The sequence below is a fragment of the Electrophorus electricus genome, chromosome 7 (genome assembly GCF_013358815.1).
Source record: "Electrophorus electricus isolate fEleEle1 chromosome 7, fEleEle1.pri, whole genome shotgun sequence".
In the NCBI taxonomy this organism is placed as follows: Eukaryota; Metazoa; Chordata; class Actinopteri; order Gymnotiformes; family Gymnotidae; genus Electrophorus; species Electrophorus electricus.
In genome coordinates, this window is record NC_049541.1 from 8,882,276 (window position 1) to 8,897,325 (window position 15,050).

A 15,050-nucleotide genomic window follows, 5' to 3' on the forward strand; every position below is an offset into this window, starting at 1 on the left:
ATACTCAGCCATTCTCTTGGTGTGTTAGACACCAAGTCTCCACCAATACAGCCTACAGGGCACTCTGTAGCCCTTTAAATAATAGATCCCTGTTGGTTCTCCCTGTGGAGAATTGAGTCCTTCTGCTGCTGGGGGTGGTGTGTTGCAGGCAGTGTTCTGGTTCAGCAAGCAAAATAAAATGAGGTCAAACCCTAAAGCTGACAGGATGTCTCTCTCCAACTATCTTTCTCTCTCTATTTCTCCTCTCTATATCCACCCTTTTGTCTGTCTCTGTATTCTCTCTCTCTTTCTCTGTTTGTGAAGAAATCCAAGCTGAGTGAGATCCCCACCAAGTACAGCCGCTCGGAGTCTCTGAAGTTCCTGATCCTGACTGTGATCTCCATCGTGTGCATCATTGGTGTCCTGCTAATCTCCACTGTCATTTATTGCGTCCGCCATCGCTCACACCATAAACTGAAAGAGAAACTCACCAACCTCAGCACAGACCCTGCTACTGAAGCCACAGCTACTTACCAGGTACCAGGTCCTCTGTGCTGATGTTAAGGCCAGTTTCACCAAACAGGAGCAACCTATACATAGTCCAAAAATAGCCACATTAGTAGCTGTGATTTTAGTATGTGTGTGTGTGTGTGAGAGAAAGAGAGACAGTAAACAAGAAAACTCACTTGTTATCCTTTTAATAATATATTTTCAACTCTCATTTTACATTCTTCCTCCCTCTCTCCATGTAGGAGTTGTGCAGACAACGGATGGCTGTGAAGCCACAAGTGGAGAGGGCAGAGCCTCGTCACTCGTCTCGCATAAACAGCGTATCATCTCAGCTGAGTGATGGACCCATCCCCAGCCCTTCAGCACGCACAAGCATCTCTTCCTGGAGTGAGGAGCCTGCCCACTCCAACATGGACATCTCCACTGGACATATGATACTGGTACATGCATATGAACACACAGGCCATTGAGGCCAACACACAAATGTGCACGTTTGTGTATGCGCAAAAACAATCAGAAAAAAATCAGATGGGAATAAAAACAAGACCAAGATAGTGGTGGGTGTTGATGGTGTTTAGTCTTATTGCCATATACAGCAACTGCTGCATGACTTGCAGTGTAATGGAAATGAGTGCTGAATAGTTGCTCATTTTATAGGAAAACTGCTGATGGGTAAATATACGTGAGGAAATACATTTACAGCATTTGCCAGACGCTCTTGTCCAGAATGACTAACAGAAGTGTGTAACGCTGTTGGTCCGAGTGCTGCAGGGTGTGGGGCAGGACGCAGAGACTTTCTCGACAGTGAATGACGTTTATTAACATTAAACGCAGACAACATAGGTGGCACTCACATAAGACATCTACGTTGAACATGATTACACATTAACATTGAATGAAGAACACGTACATATTAATGGTGAGTACACAGACTAACGTTACGGCTACAGCGATGTTTACATAGATCGACTAACATATAAGTAGCGACATAGCTACTTATGCTACATAGCTACAATGACCAGCAACGGTGCGCACAAGGACAGGGGTTTAAATAGACTAACACGCAACATTAAACCCTGAGCACGTGTGTGCAATCCCGGGGGGCGTGGTTACAAAACAGTACACATGTGAATCCCCAAACCACCTGACTTGTGGGGGGAGGAGCATTCCATGACAGTGTTTTTTAGTTTTTTTTTCAAATAGTGCTTAGTCAAATGCAAAATTATACCTTTTCTCTCCAGTATGTACCATATTGAAATTCTGTAGAAGATGACTGAAAACAATAATGTGTCTCTCAGTTGTGTCTGTCTATTTCTCTCTGTGCCCCCAACCCCTGTAGTCATATATGGAAGACCACCTGAAGAATAAGAACCGGTTGGAAAAGGAGTGGGAGGCTCTGTGTGCTTATCAGGCAGAACCAAACACCTGCAGTATTGGCCAGAGAGACTCCAACACCAAGAAGAACCGCATCAGCACAGTCATCCCCTGTGAGCATCTCTCTTACACACACACACACATACACACACACACACACAGACACCTGGAGACAGGCAGTTACTGGTACGTTTATGTCATACAGTGGTATGTGTGACGTCTCCAACAGATTCAGCGGCAAAACATGAATCAATAAACATGCTCTTATTTTTTTAAAAAACCAGATAAAGAAACCAAAAAAACAAAAAAGAAGTGACACAATGGACACTCCTAAAACCGAGCATTAAGAAGGATGAAGGTAAGCTAGCAAAAGCAGAGGGCAAGGAATGGTGAAGTAAACGCATAAAAGCTCTAACATGAAGTACTGAAGGTTTGTGAGCTGGGGTTCAAGTGTTTGTGTGCGTATAGTGCGGAAAAGTACAGTATGTTAGTATTCAGCGGAAAGTGAGCAATATCTGTGAGATTGGAAGGTGCATGTGATGTATGCGGGGAGTGTGGGAATCATAGTGCTGTCTAGGTGCAAACTAGTCCCTTGTCAAATTTATTTATATAGTGTTTTTTACATCAGGCATTGTCACAAAGAAGCTTTATAGATGTGTGAGTCTATGCTTCCAGTGAGCAAGCCAGAAACGACAATGGCAAGAAAAAACTCCCTAAGAGCCTAAGAGGAAAAAAGACTCAAAGGGGGAGTCCATCCTCCTCTGGTTGACACTGTGGTATCAGGACAAGAGGTATAAGTAGACCCAGAAAAGGTAAGAGCCAGATGAGAATATCCACCGCCTATGGTTATTAAAAGTCTGCAGAGATTCTTGGGGCTGGTAGGATGGTACCACAGCTTTATCCTTTACCTAGCAGACATTTCAGCTCCCCTAAATCAGTTGAAGAAAAAGAACACATGCTGGCGTCATTACCTGGAGGGTTCTACATTTGACTTATACACCGACCATGGTGCTCTCACTTGGGCTTTTAATTCACCAAGAACAGTATCTAGGCTGACTAGGTGGACATTGAGGCTCCAAGACTTTGACTTCTGGCTTCATTATAAGAAAGGGTACACCATCGTTGTCCCTGATGCTCTATCAAGGGCATCCCCTGACGTCCAAGGTGTTGTCTGCTCAGCTGTGGTAAAGACTTATTGGTGTGATTTACCGACCTCTCTCCAGGACATTGCGGCTGAACAAGCCTTGAGCATCATCTGTGAACAAATGAAGGAGATGATTCAGGACACCAAAGTGTGCTGGGTCCACTACCAGGAGCAGCAAGGCATCTTGTACCAGGGTATGGCCTCTAGACATGGGGGTTTTAATTATCAACTAGTGGTCCCTGAGGAATTGGTCCCATTTGGGGGCCATTTATGCCACATGAAGACCCTCAGGAAAATCCTGGAAGTGACTTGGTGGCCTACGATCCAGAAGGATGTGTGGTCATTTGTCAAGGCATGTTAAATCTGCCAACAGCACAAAAACCCTAGTGTCCTGCCGGCAAGGTTAATACAACAGACTGAAGTCCAACAACTTCTCTAAATGGGTGGAATATCTATTAAGAGATGGTAAAACATCTCAGGTGTGTAGTGTGATATGGACAAACACTTCACTCGTTGGGGTGTACCAAAATATATAGTATCTGATCGAGGGCCACATTGGACGAGCAAGCTCATGACAAATAATGTTAAATAATGTGTATATACGTATCAGCCTTTTTCCTTTTTGTTTTTTTACTCGTGTTTTCGGTTGAGTGCATACTCCATAAGGAGGGGGCGTGGTACATGAATTCAGGGCTCGCCTCTTGCGCAGAAGATGACTGTAGTTGGGACTGATCGCCCAATACGCAGGACAATCACGAATGGATTATCAATGAAATGGGAAATCCCAGGAACCAGAAGAGTGAGGTTTTTTTTAACACATGGAAGCATCACATCGTAGAACAACATTTGGGGAAAGTTTGCATCTTCTCCCTCATCTTGGATGAGGGTTGGATGACCTGACATGTGATATTATGTAGGGAATATTTGTATAATACTACTTGTAGAGTTGTTGTATACACATATACAGTAGTCTCTAAAAGCATAGCAAGTGTTATTTTGGATTGTTTTTTAGTGTACCGTACCTTTTCTTAGTATTCCTTGTTGTATTTTGCCTGCCCCTTTTGGATTATCTGCCTGGTTATATATCTTCTGGTTTCTGACTCGGACTGTTAAACTCTCCATAATTTGGATTATCCCTTTATCTTTAGACCACAGATAACTGGTAATTCTCACCCCCCACCCTAGTCTGAGATATGAATTCAGACAAGATCCAGAGTGGAGTACATGCATTATGATTCATCCCGTTTATCTGAGGAAGAACAGAGGCGTCGGTTCCAGGAAGGTCTGTGTCTGTATTGGATCTCAAACTCCCTCATCTATTTTCACAGCCCTAGTGGATTGTGGAGCAGAGGGCAACTTCCTTCACGCTTGTGTTATAGACGACTTACACATCCCCGTCGAACCATTACCCAAGTCCCTTCGATTGGCCGCTTTGGACAGATCACCCATAGGAGCTGGGATCATATCTCTATGTACCACATTGATAAAACTCACCACCAGTGCACTCCACTTAGAACTCATCTCGTTCCTGGTCCTACCAGCATCCTCCATCCCGGTTATTCTAGGCCTTCCTTGGCTGGAGCAGCATAACCCAAGTATAGCCTGGCCTCAGATGGAGATAACGCAGTGGTCGGATTATTGTCAAAAGACCTGTTTGTCCTTACCCGCACTTACACTCTGTTCCACGACTATAGAGAATCCTGCTTACGAGCATCATTTTTCCTTTCCTAAAGAATACCAGGACGTAGGCAGCATCTTTAGCAAACAGAAAGCTACACTGTTTCCCCCTCACCATTCCTACGGTTGGGCTATAGAACTCCTGGAGGGTGCCACTTTGCCCAAGGCACATATTTACCCCTCTCTCTCAAAAGGAAGAAAGAGCTATCTATCAGTACATAGAAGAGACACTGAAACAAGGGTTCATCCAGTCCTCCACTTCCCCTCTGGTGTCAGGCTTCTTTTTTGTAAAGAAGGACGGTGGTCTTCGTCCATGCATCGATTACCATAACCTAAACCAGATCTCCAAAAAATATGCTTACCCATTGCCGCTTATCACCGTCGCCCTGGAAGAGCTACGAGAGGCAAAATTCACGAAAATAGATCTTCATAGCGCTTATAACCTTATAAGGAGCAAGAAAGGAGATGAGTGGAAGACCGCTTTTGTCACCACAAAGGGGCACTATGAATACAAGGTTATGCAGACACACATTCAACATGTTAGAACTGTATTGAAGATTCTCCTGAATAATGGGTTGTATGTGAAAGGGGAGAAATGTGAATTTCATACAACCACTACCACATTTCTGGGGTATGTAGTAAGTCATGGTGGAGTGACTATGGATGACAAGAAAATAGATGCTATCCTGCAGTGGCCCGTGCCGACTACCATCAAAAGGCTCCAAAGTTTCCTAGGTTTCGCAAATTTTCATCAACGATTCATCAGAAATTTCAGTAGTATAGCAGGTCCTCTCACAGCTCTTCTCAAAGGATCTTCTAAACACCTTAATTGGACTCAAATGGCTAGGAGCGCTTTCAACAGATTAAAGGAGGTTTTCACGACGGCTCCCATCCTGAGACACCCGGACCCTAACCATTCCATTTATAGTAGAAGCTGACGCTTCCAACATTGGTATTGGAGCTGTCCTTTCTCAGTGACATAATGGGGTAAAAACTACATCTCATGGCATATTTTTCAAGGAAATTATCACCCGCAGAACAAAATTATGGCATTGGAGAGTGCGAACTGTTGGCCATCAAGTTGGCCTTGGAGGAATGGAGACATTGGTTGGAAGGGGTAATCATCCTTTTTTAGTAATTACAGATCATAGGAATTTGGAGTATATGCATATGGCTAGGCAACTGAACCCCCATCAAGCCCATTGGTCCTTGTTCTTTTCCAGATTTAATTTTAAAATCATGTATCATCCAGGAAATCGCAATACTAAAGCAGACGCTCTTTCCCGGGTCCATCAAGAGGAGAGTGAGGAGAGAACCGAGGAGAAAGAAACCATATTAACTACATGGGTTCACCTGATGTCCATCAGATGGGAGATTGACGAGGAAATAAACTAGGTTTCACAAGGAATGTCAGAGTGACAAACGCTACGTACCTGAATCTTGTCGAAACCGTTTGCTAGCATGGGCCCATTCCTCCCTTGCTACAGGTCATCCTAGGGAGATACGTACACGTCAGCTCCTAACCGGTACTGGTGGGAGCATCTGACCAGTGATGTTCACCGCTATGTGTTATCTTGTTCCGTCTGTAGTCAGGGCAAGACACCCAAAATTCTTCCTGTGGGAAAACTCCTGCAGCTTCACATGCCTGAAAGACCTTGGTCGCACATTGCACTGGATTTCGTCACTGATCTTCCTTGTTCTAAAGGAAACACTACTGTACTTATGGTCGTGGATAGATTTTCTAGAGGGGTAAGATTCATTGCCTTCCCAGGCCTACCCACGGCCTTCCAGACAGCTGAAACATATTTGGCATTCCCGAGGATATATTATCAGATAGGAGCCCACAGTTCACATCTCGAGTTTGGTCAGCATTTCTGGAATGCATTGGGGTAACCGTTAGCCTCACTTCTGGGTATCATCCGCAATCTAAAGGACTGTTCAAATCAGGAGCTTAGTAAATTTCTGAGATGTTTTTGTATGCACAATCATTCGGATTGGTCCAAGTTCTTATCTTGGGTGGATTTGGTGCAGAATTTGCTCACTAGCTCATCCACAGGATTAACCTCGTTTGAGTGTATTCTAGGCTATCAACCTCCTATGGCTCCATGGACTCCTGTTACTACTGATATCCCAGCGGTGGATGTTTGGATGAGACGCAGTGATAAGGTATGGGAGGAGCCTCACCAACGCATCGAACAGGCGATACAATGTTACAAGGAAACGGCTGCCAGACACAGAGGGGCGAATCCTAACTACCAACCAGGTGATCGAGTTTGGCTTTCCATACGGGATTTCCACAAGCTGGGTTCCTGCTGCAATCTGGGTTCCAAGTATATTGGTCCCCTTGAGATCTGGAAACGAGTTAACGAGGTAACATATCAGTTGAACTTATTTTCGTGTTTCTAGGGCCTTCCATGTCTCTCTCCTCAAGCCTGTTGTAGGTCCTTTGAATGAGGTTTACCCCTCTACAACCCATTGACTATGATGGCACTCTGATATATGCTGTGCATCGCGTTCTGGATTCCAGAAGGAGGGATGATACGATACAATACTGGACTGGGAGGGGTTTGGTCCTGAGGAACAGAGTTGGGTTCCTCGTGATGATATACTGGATCCTGTTCTAGTATCAGACTTTCATTCTAGAAACTCTGAAAAACCTGCTCCTCGTTCTCGTGGGTCTCCCCACTGCGTTCTTATGGTGGGAACTCATAATAGGTCGGACTCCACTGTGCCTACAAGAGATCGTCATGGCTGTCCTTGTGCCTCGGCCGTTCCAGACTCTTTGGGGGAGGGAACTGTCATAATGCCAAATCCTCTGACGGACAATACCCAGCAACCCGATCATCACCCACTTGACGACTCCAATCAGATCAGTGTCACCAGAATATTGAACTCACCTGTATGTCCTGATTACTAGATTATATAACATTTATTAGTTTGTTGGATATGTTTCTAACTCTAAGTCTTTGCGAAGTATTGCCAATAATCTCTAGAAGCATACCGAGCGTTATTTTGGATTGTCTTTTTGTGTACCGTATCATTTCGTAGTATTCCTCGTTGTTGTATTTTGCCTGCACCTTTTGGATTGTCTGTCTGGTTATATTGTGATTGATCTTCTGGTTTCTGACTTGGACTGTTAAACTCTCCACAATTTGGATTATCCCTTTATCTTCCCCTTTTGTCATCACACTGGATTATTGCACAACCCCTGAACAACGATTAAACCAACCTGCTATCCGCAAGCATCTGTTTTTGCCCGACCCGTCACAGAATGAGGATAACTGAGGAGCTACATCTTTTTCTACGATTTTGGAAACAAAGGGCAAGTTTATATTTGGCCTATAGTTTGAAATAGACCTGAGTCAAGGTTAGATTTTTAGATCAGTGGTTTGATAACTGCTACTTTGAATGATTTATGTACATTGCCAATGTTAAGGGAGGAGTTTACTATATATAATAGGTTAGAGATTCAATTATTTCAGTCAGTATTTCTTTAAGGTAGTGTGTGGGTAATCTATCTAGTAAGCAAATGTAAGATTTTGGGGAAATTAATTATACTAGTTTAAGATGTTGGATAGGAATAAAGGACTCTAATGTCTCTATTGACATGGTTGTCTCTAATTGCATGATGCCACATCAATACTCTGAATATTATTTTACATGTTTTTAATTTTTTCAATTCTACTATGTGATGTTGGTGTAATGGTGAATGGTAAGGAGGCGGACGCATGTGCGGAGAAGAGTGAGATTCATTAGGGGCAAATCCAGAGTAGGTGTCATTGTAACAGTCCAGGGTCAATTTGCCAATAACAGTCCATGGATACATAATAACAAACAAACAAAAGCACACAAAGAAAAAACAGGGGATGCAGGCTATATCAAAGAGTCCAGGAATAACACAGAGGCTAGGAAAACAAGGGCTAGGAATCACAAATAACAGTCTGTGGCTTTACTTACAATGATCAGTCAAGACACAGGCAAAAATACAGAGTTTAAATACATGAACTAATAAGAGTTAAAAAAGACACAAGTGCAAATAATGAGGGACGTAGAAAGCAAAACTAAAGAACGGAACCACAACAAGGAAGTAAAGCAAAACAAAGACATGAGGCAGAGAAATCATGGAAACATGGATGCTAGGAGGGACTAACTGTGACAGTTGAAATCAGATTTTTTTTACTACTATTTGATGTTGGAATCTGAGTTTTGGCGTCAGTTTTATTTTTAGTTGTGCTCTTATGTTTATCATCTTCTATTAGGGAAGAGAAGCTATTCAAAACTGAAATAAGTGCCTTTGTATAATTATGAAGACTCTCTTAAAGAGTCTTTTCACTTTTAAAGTGAAAGTGTAATTATTATTCTGATTATATTCTCTCTGCAAAGTAACCAAAGTAACCATATTGTAACTAATATGCAGTTCAAATGAAATAAGGGAGTGGTCTGAGATGGCATTACACTGGGATAGGACAGCTATGTTTGGTATGTCTATATGATATATCTGTATTAAATCAAATGCATGTCAACCAGAAATTGTGGGTTCTGTTATTCTGTTATATTGAATGAAAGCAACTGATTTTAGTAGAGAACAAGGGTCTTGAGGATTGACATCTCTAACAATGACTGCTCTTTCTACCAAAATAACTAGATTGATTAATAGGAAATCTGGTAGAGTCCTGGTAACTGGAAAAATCTAAGAAGACTTTTTTCTGGATACATTGTTTTTGTTAATAGAAAGTATTTCAAATTATTTGTAATCAACTTTCTGGTTTATGCCTAATGTGTCATTAGAAATAACTACAATGCCACCTCCATGGTCAGTTAGACAAGGGCAGTGCACATAGCGTTAGCCAGAAAGACCTGTTTAATTTAAGGCTCTTTACTCATTTGGCCTGTTCCAAGTTTTTGTTAGACAGAATACATTAAATCCATTATCATTGGAATGGGTCCAAAGTATATTAAAGCATTGGATAACGCCTTTGCTAATCAACACAACTTTACAATATTACTCTTTGTCATCTCTGACTGGCATATATCATTAGCTCCTACATGAATGACTATCTTAGAAAACCTACACTTGCTTAAGACCCTAAGATTATCTGCAATGTCCAGCACCCTGGCCGTTAATATACAGCTAACTACAGCTGCTGGTGCCCCTAATTTCGCAGTCACCCATTCACTCCACTATGAGGGCTGTGATATGAGTGCACGGCTCATTAACTTCACCTAAGACATCCAGAACTTACACTTATAAATTCACAATGTCCCTAACAACTTCTAAAGTCTGGGTGCATACCTCTATTACTAGAGTCTTTTTCATCAGACTATTAATTAATCTATACTTCCCACAGATAAAACGCTGATGACTGAGAAAGAATAAATAAACATCTTACACTCTGCCCATTGTAGAAGAATGGAACCAGTCATGAACAATATCTTTATTATTAATTAGTTTGTTGGATTATTATTTTTTGTTGTTGTTGTTGAAACTGGAAACGCATTCTGTTGAATGTCTCTTCTGCCCAGAGCATAATTGCTTTGTCAGCTGATAGAAGTATATTCACTCAAAAAATATGATGACCAAGTCTCCAAAGTCTTGTCAGTGTCATTGCTTTCAAAATTGTAGTTCTGATTTTAGAATGCATATCACACAGCTGTTGACCTGTTTAAGCCTGATGAGGGCACAAGCACATGCTCTCCCCTTCTTTGGATATTCAAATACATTATAAACTGGTTCATGAAAGCTTGGTAGTCTCCTGTCAGAGGAGAATCAGAGGTAATGAGAGTTGTTCCCTAGGGCTTTGCTCAATCCATTAAACTGCTAATAACGAAGACCACATATGGGGTCTGGCAAATCTTGGTTATAGGCAAAGTACGATTTACACTGTACTATAACGTTTTCATGTGCATTGGCATCTCCATTGCAATGCTCTGGGTTCACCAGCTGATAAAAAGGGTAGCATGTGGATGAAACATATCTGGGAGATGGAAGAACTAGTTAGGGTTTCAAAGTAGGAGGCAAGTAGGTTTAGGGAAGGCTCTATGGTTTGCATCTCCTGTCTTTGGGCTAGTACTTCTTGTTGCTGCTGCCTTATTGCTTACACCTGTAAATTGAGGACTTCTTCAAGGGATGTCGAAGGCACTGCGCCTGTTGCGCTAGGCTTTGTGTCAATAAACAAGCACATAACAGCACATAAAACAAGAACTTTACATTATTTTTAACACATTAAACATTACATTAATTACAGCTGTGGGGAAGTACATGCTAACCTGAGAACCCAGCTCCTGGCCAGACTTTCATTTAAAAGGTATAATACATACCATCTTACCATACTCAGCAAGTTGTTGTAGACATGCTGTTGACAACATACTGTAACTGTATTTTCGTTATAGTTGGGGTCAGGATTAGGGCCAAGGTCAGGATTTTGTCTTGAGGTTAATATTTCAGATCTGACCCTCGAAATGTTCCACTTATTGCTTGGTGTAATAAACTTGACTATGACTGTATCCAAACAGTCTGATTCATTCATAATCATGTTACTTATACTAATTTAATAATCATCTATAGAGGATCAATGAAAATGTTACCAGTGTGCTTTATTGCGGCAGGGCTGAAGCAGTCTGGAGCTAAAGCTGTTCCTCTGACTGGCCACACAGTCATGGAGAGGATATGAGTGGTCCTACTGATCAGGACTAGCTTTTTCACATTTCTTTCTTGAAATACTGACTCCAAAGAGACCAGACTGGTCTCAATGACTAGTCTAGTCTTCCTGATCAGTTTGTTCAGTTTCTTAGCATCTTCTGCTTTTATGCCACTCCCCCAGCACACTACCAAATAGAAGATAGCACTGGACACAACAGTCTCATAGAAAATCTGCAGCATTTTGTTATATAAATTAAATTCCTCAAGAAATGGAGTCTGCTCTGTCCTTTCCTGCAGACTGCATCAATCTTATATGTTCAGTCTGTGGTCCAGATGCACTGCCAGGTACTTGTATATTTACACCCTCTCCAATTCCTCTTCCAGGATGACAACTTTTGTATGGTGAATTTTTGTTATTTGTAAAGTCCACCCCCATTTAATTTGTTTTAGCTATGCTGAGCTGTAGATTATTGCCACAACACACAGTTATTTATCATGTCCCTGTACTCCAATACCCATCAGAAAATTTCTGCATGTGACAAAGCTCTGTGTTATAGCTGAAGTCAAATGTGTAATAGGAACAGGAAAGGTGACAGGGCCTTGTTCTGTGGCACTGCTGTGCTACTCAGCACCTGCTTTGACATGCACATCTGCAGTCACAAAAACTAGACTCTGGATGTCAGGCAGACCATGGTCGAGGTGATGGTGGAGTAGAGAAGGCTGGATAGTGTTAAAGACACTGGAGAAATCAAAAAACATAACCCTCACAGTGCTGTCAGCTTTATACAGGTGTGTCTGGACCCACTGCAGCATGTAGATGATTGCATCATCAACACCCAACAAACTGCAGGGGTCTACTGATAAGTCTACCACAGGTCTCATGTAGGAAAGCACTGATATCTCCAGGGTCTTCATCATGTGTAATGTTAAAGCCACTGGTTTTTAGTCCTTGACTTCTTCTAATTAAGAAGTGCCTTAAGATCCATGGTTATTCAGGGTTTATTCTGGGGAAGCAGCAGATTTTCTGCCATGGACAAGACTATAAACACAGAATTGAATGTATTCTGTGACATTCAGTCATGGTCTTAATGTCTTCTTTATATGGCTCACATATTGCTTCCTACTCTGTGACCTCAAAGCATCCTCTTAGGGTTGTGTGTCCATTTGCTAACCATTCTTGTATGTACTGGTTGCCAAAGAACAGCTGGTGTATATGAAGGAGTACATTGGACCAGACTGTGATATGAACTTCCCAGTGGTGGAAGGGAGGAAGAGCTCTATGCATTTCGTACATTAGCATACAATAAGTCCAGCAGCCAGTTGTACCATCTGAATGGAAATTCAATGGTAGCCTTAGTATAAACGTAAACTGCCCATATGCTTGAGTTTACAAGCTCCTAAAATTTTAACAGCTGTACCAAGTATCATAGTTTCAACGTACCTTTAAGTTATAACTTAAAACTTACACCTACCCATTGTTAAGTGTAAGGACTGCCATAAATAAAGTCACTCCAAGTTTATCAAAACTCATCAAATGAATGATTAGTTATATGTTGTGTACATATTATTATTAGTATTATTATTATTATTATATGAAAATATATTATTTAAAAACTTTACTAAAGTAGATAGCTAACATACCATAAACATAGCAACCACTAATGTTGAAATATTGTAACAGTTTGAAAAAAATTCCAAGCAGCATCAGAGAACAAACACACTATGAGAACTCTAGATATACACATATACTTTATTGTAAAGCACAATCTCTTTTTAAAACATAATGAATATATACAAAAAGACATACAGTACCTTAAATGGAATACATTTTTCTGTCAAGAAATGAGAAACGAGTGACTTTACTGCATGTAAAAAGTAGGTGCCATACTTCCTGTTTATGTCAGATGACATTAAAGATTGACTGCAGATAAAAACATCATTCAGTGTGATATTATGTGTTTTTGGATCTACAATCACTTTATACACCACTAGTTATGATGCAGCAGAAGTGTCTGTGGGCAATTAAAATTTAATACCTCATTTTAAACTAACTGCTGTCAATGTATGGCTTAGAATAGACTTTACACCCTAACAATCAATCAAATCGTGATAGAGTGGATTAGGTCACACACTGCTTCTGCCGGCACAGAAGAGGTAATATTAACATCAACAATTTTGGACAGAAACTCTCTCGGCAAATAACACAGCAGCAAACCTAATACTTCATAGTCTAAGATACATGTCCAGGCTAATAAGATGGCATCATTTGGTGTTCACAAGCAAAGCAATGTTACCATTTTACCACTTAGCTTTATGTTCTGGTCTACCCAAATAGTGTGAAAGTTGGTCATGTAGAACTAGCGTCATGGATTTACAGCCATGCAGCCATGTTTTGGTGAAACACATAATGCTACATTGATCATACTCTCTCTGATAAAATGCCCATGCTCTGAGTTGATCCATGTTCCTCATGATGATAACAACTGGAAGTAATTGTTTATGCTGCCATTTCATTGTCTTCCTGCTCTGCATGCTGGCTCTGTCACAGCACATCCCCTTCAGCTCCTCCAGGATCTGTTTTTTGTCCCTGGGCAGCATCAGCATGGCATGCAGCACAGTCAGCTGCTCCCAAATGTAACCCAAGTGCACAGCGTTCATCTCTGTGAAAATAAAGTCTGAAAGGGAAAGTAACAGATGAAATCTATATAAATCCAGTTATGCAAAACTTTGTATATTGGTAACATATGTTACTTAATACAAGTACGGTATTATAAAAAGAACACTGCTACATCTGATCCAATGCCCCCAGTAGCAGCCAATATTTCTGGCAGTAGTTTCATTGCTGAGAGTTGTCTTTATTGGAAGCTGCCCACTGGACAGCCCCACCTCTCATTTCCCGCTAACTCCAGTATACGTATGGGCTAGTGCAGTGTCTGCCAACACACTTATTGCTCCTCGGCCACTCGCTTTTAGGAGCTGTTCAGCATGCCATTTCTTCCCTGAGTTCCTCTGCTGCATAGTACTACACTGCTTGCCACCATGTCTCATGCCAAGAAAGAGTTCTGCTCTCTCTGCCTCCGCAGCCACTACTTGGAGGCTGGCTGGTTCACTAAGTTGGTTCACAAAGTTAAACTCGTTTGGTAACAATGCGTTGCAGTAAACGTTTCAATGCTAACTCCTCCTATCCTGTCTTCCTGAAAGCTGGATATTCCTGTCACACTATGCTCAGTTCTACAGCCAACATGTTTATTCACCCACCCTGTAGCCTCCGTCTCACTGGGAGTAGCCACCAGGCTGCTTAGATCACCAGAACCTACACAAAGCATTGCTAGAGGGCTGTGGTCAAAGCCAGTAGGTCATCATGCTCCGGCAGCAGATCCACAAATAACTGGAGTGTTTTCCCCTCTTAACTCTAGTGTTTTCCCCTCCAGACACACTGTCTAGCCATAGTGCTGAGCAACTACACATAGCTGTGTAGAATATGGCTCACAAGCACCCACGTTGTTATAGCGTGGCAGGTGGATGTGTTCTGTCTCTGCTATCACTGTCATCACTTTCTTGGTGGACACTAACCGGGCTCCGCTGCATTCCGCACCATCTTCCCCATTGCTCTTGGCAGGCAAGACCCCTTAGGCAAGGGGCAGACATAGCACTCAGTTCCCTCTTCCTCCTGGCTGCATCTTCTTTACCATGTTCTCTTGAGTTCTTTGGTACACTTCTCGATTG

General features: G+C 41.8%; 1 protein-coding gene across 2 annotated transcripts in view; it reads left to right on the forward strand.

Moving 5' to 3' along the window:
* The window catches only part of slco5a1b (solute carrier organic anion transporter family member 5A1b), a 34,470-nt gene that overhangs the window by 14,356 nt on the left and 5,064 nt on the right, over nt 1–15,050 (forward strand). For both annotated transcript variants that reach the window (XM_027020848.2, XM_027020849.2), the window contains exons 13-15: nt 304–516; nt 732–929; nt 1,829–1,976. In XM_027020848.2, the coding sequence (XP_026876649.2) occupies nt 304–516; nt 732–929; nt 1,829–1,976 (559 nt within the window). The remainder of the gene's footprint in view (nt 1–303; nt 517–731; nt 930–1,828; nt 1,977–15,050) is intronic.